Source organism: Orycteropus afer, unplaced genomic scaffold (genome assembly GCF_000298275.1).
Source record: "Orycteropus afer afer isolate SDZICR_OR568_19922 unplaced genomic scaffold, OryAfe1.0 scaffold00017, whole genome shotgun sequence".
NCBI lineage: Eukaryota > Metazoa > Chordata > Mammalia > Tubulidentata > Orycteropodidae > Orycteropus > Orycteropus afer.
The window spans coordinates 1,524,455-1,545,141 of NW_006921604.1; the positions used below are offsets into that span (position 1 = coordinate 1,524,455).

The following is a 20,687-nucleotide window of genomic DNA, read 5'->3' on the forward strand; positions in this document are numbered from 1 at the left end:
AATTTTTCTCTTTCAGTGTCTTATATATACCAGCCCACTGTCTTCTCACCTGCATGATTTCTGTCAAGAAATCTGAACTTAGTCTTATTAGTTGCTCCTTGTAGGTAACTTTTCATTTTTCCCATGCTGCTCTCATGATTCCTTGTCTTTGGTTTTGGTGAGTTTGGTAATGATATGTCTTGGTGTTTTTCTTTTGGGGTCTATCCTGTTTGGGGTTCATTGGACTTCCTGAATGGATATATTCTCATCTTTCATCATATCACGGAAGTTCTCCTCGAACAAATCTTGGAAAATTTTCTCAGTGGTTTTATTTGTCTCTTCCTATTCTGGAATTCCAATGACACATAGGTTATTCCTTTTGATGGTATCCCACATGAACCTTGGGCTTTCTTCATTTTGTTTTGATCTTTTTTCTGATTGATCCCTTTCCAAAGAAGTATTCAAGTATTTGTCTTCAATCTCATTAATTCTGTCTTCCATTGCATCAGTTCTACTCCTTTGCCCTTCCAATGTGTTATCTATTTCTGACAATTTAGTATTAATCTTCTGGATTTCTATCAGTAGATTTAGAATCATTTCTAATTTTTCATTGATTTTGTCATTTTGTTCTTCTTGTATTGTCTTCCAAAATTATTCCACGGTTTTTTCTGTGTTTTCCTTGGTCTGTCTCTCAATCCTTTGAAGATACCTAAAGATAATTCTTTAGAATTCCTTATCAGAGAGTTCCAATGCTGCATCTTCCTCAGGGATGTGTTCTGGGTCTGTATCCTGGTCCCTCGTTCTCCTGCTCTATCTTGCTTCTTTGTGTGGACTGTGACGCTCTGTTGTCTCCAAGGCATTTTGATGTTTTTGTGTTTATATTTAATTGGTACTTATATGTTGGAGTGACTTGCCCACAATTTTTGTTTTCTTTGTTTTGTTTGTATGTTATCTATGCAGGCAGGGTACTGTGCTGTGCTCTTCCATTCACTAGTTGACAGCACTTATACACTCACCAGCTGTCTCCTTTCCTGTTGTTAGCCTCTCGTATGTCCTTGCCAACCCCGGCAAACAGAGCCTGCTCTTAGGTCCCTGAAATCTGAATGAGAATGCTATCACTTTAAAATTCAAAATGGTTGCCTCTGTAAACATTCAAAACGGCTGTGCCCTCTATCACTTTAAATATCCAAAATGGCCACCACTTGTAAACATTTGAAATGGCTGTGCCCTCGATCACTTTTAATATCCAAAATGGCTGTCACATGTAAACAATTAAAATGGTTGTTCCCTCCGGACAGCAGAAAGTCCACAGCTCAGGTTGTCTCCCTTCTTGTTGTTTCCCTTCCTAGTCGTAGGGCACCAGAGCAGTTGTCCCTGCAGCCCTTGGTGACCGGGACTGATCTTTAGGTCAATTCTCAGGTCCCAACACCACTTGGAAATATTCAGGCTGTTGGTCTCATCAGAGTAGCTGACAGTCTGCAGCTCTGACCGTCTCTGTACTCACTGTTTTCGTTTATCCACTAGTTGGTGCCTAATCCACTTCTATATAGTTCCTTTCAAAGCTCAGGGTTCCAGGATTATCTTCTGTATCTCTGTCAATTGGTTTTTCTTTTCTTTGTTGAAGAGGGGTCTGTGTTGCTTGTCTGCCTATTCCTCCATCTTACCAGAAGTCTCCCTTAGATTGTCTTTTGTGTATTCCTATTATCAGTGTTAAGCTGGTTTTGTTAATGATTTGGATATTTTTCTTTTTCCTATTCTCTGAAAATAGTTTATACAACATGAGAATTGTTTAGTTCTTTGAAATTTGGTGGAATTAGCCCATAAAACTATCTGAACTATGCTTCTTTGGGGATAGTTTTGTGTGTATCTTTCCAGTTTCTTCTGTGGTCATTGGTCTATTTAAGTTTTCTATTTTTTCTTGAACCAGATTAGGTCATTTATTTTTTTTGTCCTTCTTTAAATCAGGCTTGTCAAACATTTCTCTGTTAATCTTTTAAAAAGTTCATCTTTTGGTTTTTATTGATTTTTTTCTCTTGCATTAATATCTGTACCCATTTTTATGTTTATTTTCTTGTCCTAGCCTTCTTCATTGAAAGCTTAGATCATTTATGTCAGTCTTATTTTTTTCAGAAATACATTTAATGCTATAAATTTGTTTCTAAATTTTGCTTTAGTTATATCCCTCAGATTTGGATAAGTAATGTTTTTTATTGGTCAGGATCAGGTTAAAAAAAACAGAAATCACACCTGGTATTTCAATAAAAGGAATGTAATGTAGAAATTAGCTCTGGTAGCATAGTGCCTAAGGCATTTGACTGCTAGCCAGAGACAATTCAAACCCCACCAGCCACTCCTTGGAAGGAAAATTGGGAAATTTACTTCCATAGAGATACCACCTCGGAAACCCAAGAAGGGTTCGCTATGGGTCAGATTCAACTCAACAGCAGTGAGTTTAGTTTTTTTGGTTTTTTTTTTTTTTTTTTTTTCAGGGAAAACTGGTAGGGGAGTGATCGGGATATGGGACCAGAAAGGAAAGGAGGCCAAGCAGGGTATAGTATCATGCAAAACCTGGAGGGTAACTTTGGTAGCAATCCTACTAGGGAGCTCTGGAGACATTGAGGTTACCTCTTACAGTCGTACTCATCAGGGAAAAGGGAGCTAGGGTATTAATCTGCCATAGTCGTTGATGAATGGCTATCCCTAGGGGAACATAAATCCTGAGGCACTTCTCTTCTGGCTCTCTGGACACATACAAAGAAGCCATTAGAAATAAAAGCACATTATAAACCTGTGTACACAAAAATGATAAAGGGATCAGAGGAGATTCAGTTGTTACACTCAGGTGACATCATCATCATACAGGGCTGACAAAGCAAAAAGATACCTGAGGTAACAATGGCAGTAACTCTAGGAAGTAGCTAGCACTTGCAGAGTTTAGGGAAACAGAGAGGTTGGAGGCATCAGAAACTAAGAAACATGAACCCATCTGGAAATGGGACTCCAACTCTGAGGAACGTTTACTACCCACCAGATGCTGATACCATAGAGGCTGAAGGAAGAGCCTTGTAGGGCTGGGACTCAGACCTTGAGGAAAAAATGATGCCTAAGTTGTGCGCATGCCTCTGATGGGACATAGTGAGACAGGTTCTAGGAATGCCAGAAAAAAAGGTAGAGCCTGGAGCTCCACCACTACTACCAGGGCCAAGAGCCATTGCTGGAGTGATGCAAGCCAACTGGAAGGAAGATATCCCTTCTCCAGCCCTGCACTCTCCCTCTAATGCCTCCTATTGGTACAGCCCAATAGCGAGCTGTTCGAATATGGTTTGCTGAATTCTAGCCCCAGCATCAGGAGCTCTGGTAGCATAGTGCCTAAGGCACTTGACTACTAACCAGAAGGCTGGCGGTTCAAACCCACCAGCCACTCCTCGGAAGGAAGATGGGGCAATCTACTTCCGTAGTGATACTGCCTCGGAAACCCAAGGAGGGGTCGACTCGACAGCACATAACAACAACAACAGCTCCAGCATCATAGAGCAGAAAATAGAGAAGGTTTGCAGCTGAGACAAAAACTTAATAACTGACAAATGTTCTCATTATTGTTCATTCCTAAATAGTTTGAGATTTTCATTTTGAGTTCTTTAACCCAAAAGTTATTTTAGAAGAATATTATTTGATTCCAGATATATAGTTCATTTTTTTGCTTTTTCTGGTTCTTATTCTGTTGATTTATTAATTTTTAATTATATTCTTTGTGTTTCTGTTTACTTTATATTTTTCGGTTATATTGTTAAGTACATAACTATTCATGACTTGCTTTGATTTCTAGTTTGTCTGATACTAAACTCACCACGCCTGCATTTTGTTGTTGTTGTTGTTGTTGTTGTTAGTATTTGTCTGGTAAATCTTTTTCTATCCCTTTATTTTTAAACTTTCCTGTGTTGGTTTATTTTAGGAATGTCTCTTGTGAATGCATACAGTTGAATTTTTTTTAAACAAATCTGAAACTACTTTCTTTTAATGCATACTTAAATTTTAAATCTTTAAGGTGAACTTAGGCCATATGTGTTTATGTGACTAATCATTTTAAATTTATGCCCATCATTGTAATTTGTAATTCAATTTACATGAATTCTTTTTTGTTTGTATTCCTCTTTCTATATTTGATCTGGTTTTCTGTAGTCCGTAAAAAAAGTATATAATTAGAAATCACAAATAAAATGGTAGCTGTAAGTCCATCGGGTTTCTAAGTTATATGTCTTATTCTTCTGTAGTTACTGGTAAATGTTTAAAATATATTTATATCTAGGGTTGATCAATATATATATATTCCCTTTTTTTCCTCCCTGTCTCTCATCATACATAAAGGAAACTTGACAAGTTGTTTCCTTCCATACCCCTCTTTTAGTGCCACCTTCCATTCTGAGATTATTTAGATTTTGGTTCCAAGTTGATGTTACTTTTTTTTAAGTTTTAGCTGGTTTCTTTTCTCACAGCTCTTTGTTTCAAGTCTTCCTCTTGGATTCTAAAGTTCATTCACTAGCAGCCTTACAGTTTTTCAATGGTAAACTTTCTTTATGCTTATGAAATTTTATTTTTTCATCTTTATGCTGGAATCATAGTTTAACTGGGAAAATTTTCTAATTGTACATTATTTTCCTTGGGAAATATTAAGTTAATTGCTTCATTTTCTTTCTTGCATTTGGAGTTCTTGATTTAAAGTCTCATGTCAGTCTGATTCTCATTCCTCTATAGGAATTCTCTTCTCCCTCCCCCCCCCTTTTAAGATTTTCGTTTTATCCTTGGTTTTCTACATATGGTTCTTATTTCATTCATCTTGCTTGAATCTCTGAGGGGTTTTCAATCTGAACACTTATATCTTTGTTCAGGTAAATTTTTTCTACAATTGCTTTGAGTGTGTATTTTCCTTTGTTATCTCAATATCGCTCTTAGAAATTCTCTGAGATGAGTATTGGAATTCCTGAGTACGGCATACCTCGTTTTCTTGTGCTTTGCTTTATTGCACTTCACAGATACCGTGTTTTTTTAATGAAGGTTTGTGGCAACCCTGCATGGCCAAAGTGTGTTGGCACCATTTTTCCAACAGCATGTGCTCACTTCATGTCTCTGTGTCACATTTTTGTTATTCTCACAATATTTCAAACTTTTTCATAATGCTATTACACACTTAATAGACAACAGAATAGTGTAAACATAACTTTTACATGCACTGGGAAACCAAAAACTTTGTGTGACCCACTTTATTGTGACATTTGCTTTATTGTGGTAGTCTAGAACCAAACTCACAATATATCTGAGACATGCTTGTAACATGTAGAATTCTTAACTTTTCTTTCATACTCTTCATTTCTTTGTTCCTACACTGGCTTCTGGGAGAATTTCTTCACTGAATCTTCACCTCACTGAATTTTCAGGGTATCCATACCAATGTTTGGCCCTTTTCTTGGTTCTTTTGCATAGCTCTCCATTCTAGTCTTACAGTGGCAGTACCACTCTTATCACTCTGAAGATACTGTTATACTCTTAAAATTTATTCCTCTTTGCTCCTTCAACTCTTTGTTCCAGTGTCCATTCTTCTGTTGGTTGAGTATTATGCTTCTCTCATGTGGTGTTTGTTTTCTCAAAACATTGGTAATTCTTAGTTGTGAGTTATCTTGTATCTTTTCCATCTTGGGAGGAGTAGGAGGTGCTACTTGGCTGAGTGCCTGGGCTGCTGAGCATCCTTGTTCCCCATTCCTCCTGATTCCTGTCACTGCCCTCCTGCCCTAGGTACAAGCCAATGAAACCATTTTGAAGTTCCTTTTGGTGCATAAATAAATGCTCTAGGGGGTTGGTTGGTTGGTTTTTATATAAATAAAAATGTAGAACATATTCCTTTATCTTCAGCTATGATATAAATTTTTCTGTGTGTTTGGTCTCATGTAGATTTAATTACTATTGTGAAAACTCATTGAAATGTATGATTTAGATAGATGCATTTTATTGTACGTAAATTGTACATCAGTAATTTTGATTTTTTTTTTAATTAAAAGAATTAATGATAGACTGATTTCTCCATACTTGCCTGTGTGATAAATATTAGGAGATATGAGAGTAACAATGAGATGGTGATAATTTCCTTTGGGCATTTGCTTTTTCCAGGGTGTATTTTCTAATGAAGTATTTACCATATTGTCCAGTATTCCTGAGGCTGAAAAATTTGCTAAATTTTGGATCTGCAAAGCAAAGCTGTTGGCAAATAAAGGCACCTTTGATGTTATAGGGCTATATGAAGAGGCCATTAGAAATGGGGCCACAGTGAGTATCTATCTTAGATGGGTGACTTCTTGAAAATTCTCTTTTATGTGGGTTCTCTGTTGTTTGCAAGATGGCAGTTATATACGTAATGTTAAATTTCTAAGTATACCTTCATAAAATTATATATAGGATATGAACTGCAATATGTTCTTTATGAACATTTTAGATGAAAATACTTATTTTGTAGAAAATCATGTTGTATGCAAACCAATACAGTCAGTTTTGTCAAGTGAATGTGTCTCACTTAATACTCACTGTAGAAATGATGTACTTATGGAATGTAATAGCATAGAAAATGGTAATACCAATCAATGTCCAATGCTTATAAAGTCATAGCTCACTATGAAAACCCAAACTCACCACCGTTGAGTCAGTCTGACTCATAACGACCCCTCCTGGGGCTTCCAAGGTGGTATCTCTATAGAAGTAGATTGCCCAACCTTCCTTCTGAGGAGTGGCTGGTGGGTTTGAACCACCAGCCTTCTGGTTAGCAGTCAAATGCCTTAGATGCTACACCACCAGAGCTCCTCTATCTTATTATAAAGAACCTAAAAATATATGAAACCTGGCTACTACTACCAACCAGTCTGATCAGGATCACAATAGAAGGTCCTGGACAGAGAGGAGAAAAAAAAAAAAATGTAGAACAAAACTCAAAATCATAAAAAGACCAGACTTACTAGTGGAACTCCTGAGACTGTGGCCCTTAGACACCCCCATCAGGCCTAGAATTAAACCTACCCCCACCACCGCAACACCCACCCACCCCCACCTCCAGGGATCAACTTTCAGCCAAACAGTAGGACTATAAAGTAAATAATGACACCAAGGAGGAATGTATTCCTCAGAACAATTAACCATGTAAGACCAAGAGGGCAGGATTTGCCCAAAAACAGCTCAGAAGGTAGGAAGGAGCAGGCAATTTCAGACAAATGGAAACCTAGGGAAGTGGGAAAAATGCTGTTAACATTGAAGGGAGTACAACTAATGTCATAAAACAAAATGTGTATAAATTGTTGAATGGAAAACCCATTTGCTGTGTAAACTTTCACCTAAACTATAATAAAAAGTTCAAAAATATGTACATTAAGTCCAGCACATCAATATCCATAAATTAATAATTCAGAGCCATCACATGAAATAATCATTTTAAAACCTGGGAAAACCACTATCTCTATTCATAATTTTTTTTGTTACAAAGACTACATCAAACAGTTGTATAACTCTTCACTAAAATATTACTTTCCATGTCGTTACATACTCTACAGGACCTTTTTCCATGATTGTTTGAAATCAGAGTTATACATGCACTTAGTTTAAACAGCCAAGCCATTCGATAAAATGTGTTAGGGAAACTCTGCTTTCCTCCTCTCCCTACCACTTCCCAGAGGAAACTAATTATTTTGAGACTTTACCACTTTAGTTTCAGATAATATACTCATGTTGCTATTTCTTAGTTTTTCAGGTTTAGACATGATTTGTGGACTTCCACCTAAGGAAGACAGGAATTTGTCTTCACACACACCTGCAGACCCCAACACACACATACATCTCTGCCACTTTTGAATACCTTTGTCATTCTTCATACTTCCATTAGAATTATATGAGAAGCCTGGTCACATTATTATGTCTTCATAGCAATGAATAAATTTTATGTGTGAACAAAGAATATGTGCTCACCTTATTATGAATGTGTAAGAAATACATGAATACATTGAGCCATGTAATATATGATTGCTTTCCCTTTCATACACAACTTTCTTCTTTTCCTGAAATTAATTATTGTCTTGGTTTTTTGTTTAGTTATCTGAGTACTTATCATACAATTAATTCACAAACTCTAATTGTCAAAATTTCTCAATATTTTTAAAACATGAGACATTCCATTGATTTCTTTTTCATGGAGAATTTTCTCCAAGGGCCTCTGATCTATTCCAGTCAAGACAGGTTTCTCTTTACCATTGTCTTGACCAGCTGTCATCCTGGGATTTCCTTTCCCCCTCAGATTATCTTTACATCCTTCTTGAGTTGGGTGGATCCCCTATTTCCTGAATATTGTCCTCATTCTTCATTTATTTCCTCGTTTTGGTAAAGCACATCCTCCCGTAGCTTCACAGACATACATTTGGAAGATAAATTGATACCTTGGCTAGGTAAAGAATTCTGCCATCACCTGTCTGTCAGTTTGTCGTACTATGGTGGCTTGTGTGTTGCTGTGACACTGAAGGCAATGCCATTGGTATTTCAAATACCAGCAGGTTCACCCATGGTGGACAGGTGTCATCGGAGCTTCCAGACTAAGACAGCCTTGGAAGAAGGAAGAGGCCATCCACTTCTCAAAGAATTGGCCAGGGAAAACCTTATGAATAGCAGTGAAACACTGATGTATTACTGGAAAACTTTGTGAATAGTCCTGAAACATTTTCCCATATAGTGCCGGAAGATGAGCCCCTCAGGTCAGAAGGCACTCAAAACACGACTGGGGAAGAGCTGCCTCCTCAGAGTAGAGCCAACCTTAGTCATGTGGATAGAGTAAAGCTTTTGGGACCTCCATTTGCTGATATGGCACAACTCAAAATGGGAAGAAACAGCTGCAAACGTCCATTAATAATCAGAACATGGAATGTACGAAGTATGAATCTAGGAAAATTGGAAGTTCTCAAAAATGAAACGGAATGCATAAAGTTCAATATCCTGGGCATAGTAAGCTGAACTGGACTGGTTTTGGCCATTTTGAATCGGACAATCATATGATCTACTATATCAGGAATGACAATTTGAAGAGGAATGGCATGGCATTCATCATCACAAAAGATGTTTCAAGATCTATCCTGAAGTACGATGCTACAAGTGATAGGATAATATCCTTATGCCTGCAAGGAAGACCAGTTAATACTACTGTGGGAGTTCAGTTTGTGTGTCAACTTGGCTGGGCCTGGTTGAGTGGCTGGGCAGCTGGATGTAGTATTCCCCATGATGAGACTGGATATCAATCAACTCCATGGTGGAATCTACTGTGAGCAGCTGAGTAGCTGCCTTAGGGAATGTGGTTTGCTTCCTGTATATAAGCAGAAACCTTGGGGAATGGTCTCTAGCTTATGGCACACTTGGATCCTGCATGTAGCCGTGTCATTGTTGTTGCTTGCCATGCTCTTCTGACCTTAGGATTTAAAATAGACTTGAAGTAATGGCCTGTTGTGTGGGTTGGTAACATCAGGACTGTGTCTTTTAACTTGTCAACCTTGGGTTTGTCAGCCTCAGCAGCCACAGCTGAGTGAAGAAAAGCCTCCAGCTTCAGTGGGCCAGGAGCAGGAGGCGGAGCTGAAGCCCAAGGTTGAAGGGCTTTCACCCAGCCCCTAGAGCATGGCACTTTGAACTTGGACTTATAGCCTCCAAATTGTAAGAATAAACTCCTGTTTATTAAGGCCGTCCCATTTGTGGTATATTCCTGTCAGAGTGGAACTAGGTAACCAGAACAGAATACGGTACCAAGAAAGTGGGGTGCTGCTCTGACAGATACCTAAAATGTGGAAACAGGAGTGGAGTGCATCCTTGACCCGAGACCCTGGCTGACGGCATGAGAGAGCAGGAACAGAGCCAGCAGACCAGCATGAGAGATGGCAGTAGCAGAGCCCAGAGACCAGCATTAAACAGCAACAGGCTTACCAGCCCACAGAGGAGAAAGCTAGGTGCCATTGGGTAGACGGTTTCCTGGCAGAGAGGATTGCCTTTGGGCATTAAATGGTAGAGAAGATGAGCATCAAATGGAGTAGCACATTGGCCAGCCCACGGAGCAAGAGAGCTGAGTGTTTTTAGGGCAGAAGATTTCCTGTGCAGTGGGTTGCCTTTAGCATTAATCGGCAGAAGTAAAAAGACCAAGGAAATGGGAAGCAGAGCTGCCTCAGCCTTAAGAGTAGGACCATGGCCTTTGGGGGTAAAACCACCACAGCCCCTTAGGTTTCAAAGAGTGAGACCTTCACCAACTTGGCTCTGGAGTGTGGGGCTGCTTGTTCATGTAAGCCAGTGGGATGGAACCATAGCTGCTGCCCAAGAGTGAGGGGGCAGGGCTGCCATGCCCAAGATGGAGAGGAATAGGGCCGGCCAGGCCAAGGGGGTGAGGTCACCCCTTAGAGGAACTAGGGGACTGGAGCCACCCAGTGAAGAGATCTCTACAGATGACACCAAATGAAGATCTGTACAGATGCTAAGTTGACAAGGGGTGGAATTGTGGTAGTTCAGTTTGTGTGTCAGCTTGACTGGCTGGGCCTGATTGAATGGCTGGGCAGCTGGATAGTATTCCCCATGAAGAGACTGGTAATCAACTACATGGTGGAATCTACTGTGAGCAGCTGAGTAGCTGCCTTAGGGAACGTGGTCTGCTTCCTGTATATACGCAGAAGCTTTGGGGAATAGTCTCTAACTTATGGCACGCTTGGACCCTACATGTAGCCTTGTCGTTGTTCAGCAGCTGCCATGTTCTGCTGACGTTGGGACTTAAAATGGACTTGAATTAATGGCCTGCTGTGTGGTTTGGTAACATCGGGATTGTGCCATTTTATTTGTCAACTTGGGGCTTCTCAGCCTCAGCAGCCAGCAGCTGTCTGAGTGAAGAAACGCCTCTAGCTTCAGTAGGCCAGGAGTTGGAGGCAGAGCTGAAGCCCAAGGCTAAGGGGCTTTCACCCAGCCCCTAGAGCCTGGCACTTGGAACTCGGACTTAAAACCTCCAAATTGTACGAGAATAAACTCCTGTTTGTTAGCCATCCCATTTGTGATATATTCTTGTCAGAGCAGCATTATTGTTGTTTTTGTTATGTGCTGTCGAGTCGCACCTGACTCATAGCGACCCCGACTTATAGTGACCCCTCCCTGGGTTTCCAGGATGGTATCACTATGGAAGTAGATTGCACAGCCTTCCTTCCGAGGAGTGGCTGGTGGGTTTGAACCACCAGCCTTCTGATTAATAGTCAAGTGCCTTAGGCACTATGCTACCAGAGCTCCCAAGAGCAGCATTAGGTAACCAGAACTGCTATTATTCAAATTTTTGTACCAACCATCAAAGTCAGAGATGAGGAAATTGAAGGTTTTTATCAACTTCTACAGTCTGAAATTGACCAAACATGCAATCAAGATGTGTTGACTATCACTGGTGAGTGGAAGGTAAAAGCTGGAAACAAGGAAGAATCACTGGTAGTTGGAAATATGGCCTTGGTGATAGAAATAACACTGGAAATCACATGATGGAATTTTGTAAGACCAATGACTTATTCATTGCAAATATCTTTTTGTAATAACACAAATGATGGCTATACACATGGACTTTACCAGATGGAATACACAAGAATCAGATTGACTACATCAGTAGAAAGAGGCAATGGAGAAGGTTAATAATATCTTCAGCCAAAGCAAGGCCAGGAGCTGATTGTGGAACAGACCATCAATTGCTCATAAGCAAGGTCAAATTGAAGCTGAAGATAATTGAAATAAGTCCACGAGAGCCAAAATATGACCTTGATTAAATCCCTCCTGAATTTAGAGACCACCTAAAAAATAGATTTGATGCATTGAACACCAGTGAACAAAAACCACAGCAATTCTGGGATAACATCAAGAATATCATCCATGAAGAAAGCAAAAGGTCATTAAAAAGACAGGAATGGAAGAAAATAGATGTCAGAAGAGACTCTGAAACTTGCCCTTGAACAGAGAGTAGCTAAAGCATATGGAAGAAATAACAAGATAAGAAAACTGAACAGAATATTTCAAAAAGCAGATCAAGAAGACAAAGTCAATTATTGTAATGAAATGTGCAAAGACCTGAAGTTAGAAAACCAAAAGGGAAGAGCATGCTCAGAGTTTTTCAAGCTGAAAGAACTGAAGAAAAAAATCCAGCCTTGAGTTGCAATATTGAAAGATTCTATGGGCAAAATATTGACTGATGCAGGAAATATCAAAAGAAGATGGAAGGAATACACAGTTACTGTACCAAGAAGAATTGGTTGATGTTCATCCATTTCAGGAGGTAGCATATGATGAAGAATCAATGGTATTGAAGAAAGACATCAGAGTTTCACTAAAGGAATTGTCAAAGAACAAGGCTTCAGGAATTGACAAAATACCCATTGAGATGTTTCAACAAACAGATGCCACACTGGAGGCACTTAATTGGCTATGCCAAGAAATTTGGAAGATAGCTACCTGGTCAACTGACTGGAAGAGATCCATATTTGTACCCATTCCAAAGAAAGGTGATCCCACAGAATGTGGAAATCATGGAACAATATCATTAATATCACATGTAAGAAAAATCTTGCTTAAGATAATTCAAAAACATTTGCAGCAGTATATTGACAGAGAACTTCCAGAAATGCAAGCTGGATTCAGAAGAGGACATGGAATGAGGGATATCATTGCTGATGTCACATGGATCTTGGCTGAAAGCAAAGAATAACAGAAGATGTTTACTTGTGTTTTATTGAAAATGCAAAAGCATTTGATTGGATGGATCATAACAAATTATGGATGGACCGTAACAAATTATGGATAACATTGAGAAGAATGAGAATTCCAGGACACTTGATTGTGCTCATCAGGAACCTGTACATAGACTGAGAGGCTGTTGTTGAAACAGAACAAAGGGATACTGCATGGTTTAAAATCAGGGAAGGGAGTGTGTCAGAATTGTATACTTTCACTTATTCAACTTGTATGCTGAGCAAATAATCCGAGAAGCTGGACTATATGAAGAAGAATGTAGCATCAGGATTAGAGGAAGCCTCATTAACAACCTGCAATATGCAGACAACATAACTTTGCTTGCTGAAAGTGAGGATGACTTGAAGCACTTACTGATGAAGATTAAAGGCTTCAGTCTGCAGTATGGATTACATCTCAACATAAAGAAAAAGAAAATATCCCAACTGGGCCAATAAGCAGCATCACAATAAATGGAGAAAAAAATGAAGTTGTTAGAGATTTTATTTTACTTGGTTCCACAATCAACACACTGGAAGCAGCAGACATATTGCACTGGGCAAATCTGCTGCAAAAGAATTCTTCAGAGTGCTGAAGAGCAAAGATGTCTCCTTGAAGACTAAGGTGTGCCTGACCCAAGCCATGGTATTTTCAATTACTACGTATGCATGTGAGAGCTGGACAATGAATAAGGAAGACCAAAGAAGAGTTGATGCTTTTGAGTTGTGAATACTGAAGAATGCTCAAAGTACCATGGACTGCCAAAAGAATGAACAAATCTGTCCTGGAAGAAGTGCAGCTGGACTGCTCCTTGGAAGCGAGAATGGCCAGACTTCCTGTCACTTTCTTTGGTCATGTTGTCAGAAGGAACCATTCCCTAGAAAAGGCTATCATGCTTGGTAAGGTGAGAGGGTCGGTGAAAAAGGGTAAGGCCCTCAACAAGATGGATTGACACAGTGGCTGCAATTATGGGCTCAGGTATAAAATATTAATGATAGTTTTTTCTTCCTGAATTGTCTATTTTCTTCAGTGTTTTTCTTCTCTTTCTCTCTTCCTTCTTGCTCATGTTATTGTTCTTTTGTTCTCTATCATTCATTAAAGGTTTTATTCAGATGCTGATGAAATTGGGCTGTTTGCATATGTTTAAGAGATCGTTTTGAAAAAGCTTATGAAAGACTCTGGACACATGGATGGATCTTTACCATGTTGTTGTTAGGTGCCCTTGATTGGGCCCCGACTCATAGCGGCCTTATGTACAACAGAACAAAACACTGCCCAGTCTTCCGCCAACCTCATGATACTTCCTATACCTGAGCCCATTGTTGCAGCCACTGTGTCAGTCCATCTCCTTGAGAGTCTTCCCCATTTTTGCTGACCCTCCACTTTACCAAGCAAGGCTCCTCTTCTCTCCTTCTGGGACCTAAGTATAAACCAGGTAGCCAATGTTGTGGGACACAAGAGAAGTGAGAGTCTCAACATTCAACATGGAAACATTCATTTATCCCCTTTTCAGTAGGCAAAGGATAGGAATACTAAACTTGCATGATGACCCCCAGAGACTGACTTGGCGAATACATTCCCATTTTACTGTTAGGATGAAGTTGGAAGAGGAGAGTTGGCATGCACAGTTCACGTATGGAGGGTGGATTTGGACTGCTTTTTGAATTAACACTCAGAGTATCCTGATTTTAGCCCCGCCACTCATTTATGAGCCTTTCTGGGGCCGTGTGGTGAGAATCAGATTGTTTCTCAGCCACAGTGCTAGCTTCCACTTTGACCCTCTCAAGTTGGTTACTTCTCTACCTTCTGCATTGCAGCTTCCAATATCTTACTGCTATTTCTTCTACTTTTGGGGTGTTGTTGCCTTATATCGATCCTTTTATTATCATTCCAATAGAGTTTCAAGAGGGATTAGGAATAAGTGGGTATTCAATGTACCATCTTTATCCAGAAGTCTATAAAAATGTAAAATATGTTTGACAAATGTTTCATATAATTAGGACTCTTTATAGTAAGTACATCCTGTAATTTATTTCCATTTGATTAAGCTTAAAGCATTTCTTTTATTTTATGTATTTATTTATGGTAAATATGTATGGCTGGCTTTGCTTTTCTGCTGTATCATCAATTTATATCCATTATTTGTTTGTTTCAGAATTCCAGGTCAGGAAAAGCAGCTTCTAAATCTAATGCTCCTCTGGTACAAAAGTGTAGTTCCCTTCCTGATGCTGTTACTTATGGTGTGGGCCACATAATTTCTAAGAGAGAGGCTATCTCAGATCATTTCATCAGAAAATTGCTTTTCTATAAAGTAAATTTATTTTGCAGGAGGAGCTGTTCTTGGGCAGGGAAGTGTTGTTTGTCTCTTTCTTTGTGTTAAGGTATATTGTTATATTACCAAACAAAAGAAGAAAGGAAAGACTGGGGAAAGTCGCCCAGAATGCTAACAGAAGTTATGTCTGGGTGATGAAATTGTAGATTTTAACTTAACTTTTTTTAAGTTTAATCTATTTCTCAGTTTTCCTGTAATGAACTATATGACATATAGTAAAAACAAGAATTAAACTAAGACAAAACTACAAGTGCATTTTCTGTATGGCTGGCTTTATATCTTTGGGTCACAATCTTTCCATGGGAGCACATCTTCAATGTGATCATGCAAATCACTAAGAAAATAGGATTTGACTTCTTGTTATGTGCCATCAAGTCGGACCCGACTCATAGCAACCCCTCCTTAGGTTTCTGGGGTGGTTATCTCTAGGGAAGTAGATTGCCCCATCTTCCTTCCAAGGAGTGGCTGGTGGGTTTGAACTGCCAGCCTTCTGGTTAGCGGTCAAGTGCCTTAGGCACTATGCTACCTTAGAGAGGTTTTATTAATGACAACTTTCCATAAATACATCTCTTCATTAAAGTCGTATGCCTACATTTAACTATCATTTTCTCTATTCCTTCATTTTTCCCATGAAGCTATAAATCTGAAACTTTTTAAATATTTTTAAAAACTTTTTAAATATTTATGGCTTGATGAGATAAGAAAGTATTTTTATTAGACAAAGAAGTTCCTTTGATATTAACAAAGTCTCTTAGCTCATTTTTTCTATGAGTGTTTTTAATATTGTTTGTGTATTTTCCTTCCTTCCTTCTAGCCAATACTAGAATTACGAGAAGTTATTCTTAATATTTTGCAAGACCCAAACAGAACCACAGAAGGTACTGTTATTTTTATATTTAAATTTATCCCCTCAAGCTGTGTAAGGAAAAGTCATCCAAGGAAAAAGGGAAAGATTTATTTTTTTAAGTCTCTTGAAATGCCTGTCACTTCTTGATTTCTGTGGCCTGGCCCTTACAGCTGTTGTCATCAGCTGGTTTGTTTCAGTTGTTACAAGTAAATATAGTGGTCAATGCTGAATAAAGGTTGTTTGCACTGAACTAGAGTGTTCTGCTTCCCTGGAGTTCTAGGTGGGAAAAGACAAATGGCTCTTTCTCAGAAAACACTGAAGCAGAATGGAGGAATGCCTGGGTTAAAGTTGCATGTAGGATGATCATAACAAACACACCAACACTTACACATCTAAATTCATGTTGTCGCATTAAGAATACCCATCTGGAGGCCCTTCACTTAGGTAACCAGTGCTGTCATTGGTCAGAGCCTTTAGAGGAGTCTCCTTTGGTAAACATTATGCCCAACACAGTGAGTGGCACATTATAACTGCTTATAATATTTGTTATATAAAACAAAAGGAAAAAAACAAGCTACCATTAGAAAATAAGATGACTTATTTTTATTTTGTTAGAATGTAATAAATCTTTTTCCTTTAAGAATAGATTTAAGTTTGGGGAACGATCAAGTCATTTGGAATTAAAACTTAGTAACATTACTTTTGGGAATAAAGTCATAGAATAGTTATACTGAATGGTAGACTCTTGCTGGAAATGGTGCTACAATGCAGATACTTGGTTATCATATATGGTGGTGTTCTTCAAAAAGATGAAAAAAGGAGAGTTAGAAGTCATGCCTTTACTACTACTTGTTGGCCCTCTTGACTTCTCTTTGAGTCTCAGCCTCCAGCCACAATGTCTGGATGCTTCTATCTAATTTCCTTTTCATTTTGGATATTGCTCTTGGGCCATCATGAATATTGAGTTAATATGAGACTTTTTTTTTTCATCCCCTGCCCAAGGTGATAGCCATGTGGTTGTCCCTGGGGAGAGAGGAGATCAGGCGGTCAAGTGAGTTAAGCCTGGGAGTCCAAGGTGTAGTGTGAAGGATCGAAGGCCAGTAACTAAGGGAGCTCTCTCAAAAGTGAATAGAGATTAGGGATGCATTCAGAGTATTGCACAGGTATCAAGGATCCCTCCTCAAGTGGCAAGGAGGCCTAAAGGCTGTCCGAAGTATTAGTTAGGAGGGCTAGCCTGGCATAGCAGGCTACTGCTACAAGTCTTAGAAAGAAAAACTAGTTATAAGTCCCACTTACAATCAGCCATTCCTCATTTAGTATGTGGAGTCCATGAACATCACTAGATACTCTTTCATTTTATTGATTTACAGCTTAAATATTACATTGTTAAGCCTTACTTTCTTCTTCACATTTTATACACAGGAATTCTCTCTGATTCTTTAGGTGCTGAAGAGCTGATCAAGAAGATGGAATCTGAAAAGTCTTGTCTTTCTCCTGGAGAAAGGGAACAGGTTATAGCAACACCCCAAGTAATCAACGCAGGCCAGGATAATCATCCAGGCATCAAATTACAGATCGCCCCAATCCCTAGGTAAGCAAACTCTTAAAGCAAGCGTTGTGTTCACAGGTCTAATTCAAGCCCAGTTCTCATTTCTCCTTTACAGATCCAGAGTTACAACAGTTTTAGATACCTTCCCCCTTTTCTGAGGGCCATGTAGTCTAACTCATCTTTGAAGTTCAAGGAAGGAGCTACGAGTGAGGGGATGGTCCACACACCATCCTCCCTCCACCTGATGAGACCCGACCTGCAGTGAGGAAGGTGCTGCCAGAGTCAGGAGTGGTGGCAGAATGGGTGCACCCTCTGGAGGCATCCCTCTCTCTTCACCCCCACTTGTCCTGGACTTGAGGATCCTGCCTACCTTTCCTGCCAGCGCTGGCATAGGGTGGGGTGGGGTCAAGAAGTCCCCAGCAGGGGCAGCCTCTGTAGCTGTGAGAGAGAAGGGATGTGAATAGCCCTGTGATAATAGGGAGGGCAGTTGAGGTCATAGTGAAAGACTGCTCATAATACCAGAATCTTGGTGTTTTTTAAGTATAAGGTTAAGGAACACTTCACACTAATTTAAGCAGCTATCTCAGGGTTTCAAGATCGGTTTCTTAAATGTTAATGTAACATCACTGCTCTCTGTTCCTGATCTTGAAAGGAGAGTTCCAAACAGGAGCCGTAGGACTGCCATTCTGCATTTGCATTACCTGGAAATCACAGCTGGGCCTTCTGCTGCCCCAGACACATCATTTCCCCTCTACGTTCAGCTCTGTTTTCGTAAGAATGGAAGCAGGCATGTGACCTAAAAACTGCCTCTTATTGGCTCTGGAATTCATTATAAGAGATTTTAGCAGACTTGCTTGCTACTTTTGCTTAAGCTCCTGTATTCAGTGGTTTTATGACTCACAGACCTGACCAGCACATGGGAAAGTTTCTGCATCCTTGCTTCTAGGCCGGTTTTTTTTGTAAAGAGTACAAGGACGATGCCATATTTGTTCCAGCTTAAATCTGTGGTTTGGGCCACCGTTTTAAATAACTTACTGTCAAAGCTAGAAAGAATCTTAGAATTCATTAGTCTAGCCCATTTGGTGATTGGCCCAATTTACTCAAAACTTGTAAACTCTTTTGAAAGTTTATGGAATAAACAAATACTAACTGCCAAGTAGTTGGCTTCAAACAAGACCTTGCTTCATTCCATGAATCCCTTTGCTTACACCACCAGTAGCAGATGGACACCTGGTTCATTCTGGAATCAGGGAAAAGCCATCTCAGGATGAGAACTATCCTAGACAAAGCTCTTGTATCAGCCTACATTGATGTGTCTGCCATGTTATATGAAATGCCTGTCATGTTTTATTTTAGAATAAGAAACAAAAAATAATAAACAGTATTTCCAAAGAAATTATAAGCTTCTGAATGAATCTCTTGCCTTCTCTCTGTGTCTCTCAGACTAATTGGAATGCCAGAAGTGCAAGACATGAAGCTCATCACTCCTGTACGGCGCTCGGCGAGGATCGAACGAGCTGTGTCCCGCTATCCAGAAATGCTACAAGAGCATGATTTAGTAGTGGCGTCCCTTGACGAACTATTAGAAGTAGAAGAAACAGAGTGTTTTATATTCCGAAAAAATGAGGCTCTGCCTGTAACACTAGGGTTTCAGATCCTTGAATCTTAATATCTTGGTGCTTAAAAAATGTCTCCAGTGTTCCAGAGCCTCCATGGGACAAGAACTGCCCTTGTCTGAGTTACCTGGAAAAACATGGATAATGGAGAGGTATCATGGATGCAGATTTTGGACTGTCAGGGCTTTGAAAGTGATTCACTGAACTTAACTCTCAAATTCTCTGTCCCAACAGGAATATCTGGTTTATTTGTTTAAGACTGTAGTTCTACAGCATACATAAATTTCAAGCTATTGACTAATAACTAATTTACCCCATAAATATGGTAAAATTTGCACTTTTTTCACCTACTTTAATCCCAACATAATTTTGTATCAGAAAGTTAGTGCCACGATATGATAAGAATTTAATTTCTGTATTCACCTTAGCAAAGTGAGAGAGCCCTTTCAGCATGGGAGATTTAAGCTCTGAAATAAGCCTGCAGTTACTCACCAAGCTGGATGGGACCTGGCAGACCATCCTGTCAAACCCTCTCATTTTACAGATGACTTTATCCTACCTATAGCTTTTCTCAGAAGTTACAAATGCCTCTTACGTGGCATTAAATTTACAGTATCCCTGTAGATGAGGAATAATTATTGTTCTTTCTATGCCATGTTTCATTAGTGGAACAAAATCCTAAATTAAGGTGGTCTATCCATACCTAATTGGTTAGAATGGTCAGGGTGACCATCCAAACCTAATTTTGCATTTGTTATTCAGATATGCTCCAAGTAAAAGCAAAAGTGGGTAGGGGAGAGAGATGGGGAGGGTATGCTTGGCATTTCCTTTCAATTCCTTGCTCTGTCTGCAGAGACCAGTCCTGAGAAGGAAATGCAAGTCCCTGAGACCACTATATAGGTTGCTTTTTCTTCCTCCTGGGCAACTGTTCTTGACAAAGTAAAGTCAGAGTCCTTATGTAAATATAATGTACAGAAAAACATAGCCACCACATTTTTTATTTTAGCTTTCTTAAATATTTAAAAGTATTATCTTCAAAAAATAAATGAATTTTTGTTAGTCTATAAAAGTTTCTGCTTCTTCGTTTATCTTATTTATTGTAGAAAACAGTGATGATGAATTGGCATAGAGTATTAAGAGCTTGTCTGGGAAAATACCAAGAGGTTATTTCCCAAGAGGCCTGCCTGGGAACACTCATACAGATCCCTTTTTCAGGATCAGAGTTACAGTAATGAGGTTCATAAAATTGAGGTATAAAACAATAATGCCAATAAAGTAGCTTTCAGTAAGAAACAGAATGATTACTGCAACCAAAATGCAGGAATCCACACAGCCAGCCCCTTCCCTTCAGACAGAATTACCTGTAAAGCCAAATGATGCCCAGAGAGTTGCTTAAAGATCACAAAATCAGATCATGGGAACACAGAGGAATCAAATATTCAAAATCACCAAATTTAAATCTAAAGTAAGGCCCTCCATGTTAAAATGTCCTTATTCCAGCTGTCTGAAGTCCATTGACTAGGTCCTGGTGGCTGGCCCTACACTGTCTTCCTTCGCTTGTTCATTCACCATTTCTTG

The 20,687-nt window shown here is 39.3% G+C and overlaps 1 protein-coding gene across 1 annotated transcript in view; it reads left to right on the forward strand.

Moving 5' to 3' along the window:
- CKAP2L (cytoskeleton associated protein 2 like) overlaps positions 1 to 19,162 on the forward strand; it is a 43,414-nt gene extending 24,252 nt beyond the window's left edge. Inside the window, exons 6-9 of the mRNA XM_007959400.1 lie at positions 6,139 to 6,294; positions 15,912 to 15,975; positions 17,367 to 17,535; positions 18,937 to 19,162. Of these exons, the coding sequence (XP_007957591.1) occupies positions 6,139 to 6,294; positions 15,912 to 15,975; positions 17,367 to 17,535; positions 18,937 to 19,162 (615 nt within the window). The remainder of the gene's footprint in view (positions 1 to 6,138; positions 6,295 to 15,911; positions 15,976 to 17,366; positions 17,536 to 18,936) is intronic.
- Positions 19,163 to 20,687: the final 1,525 nt, after the last annotated feature.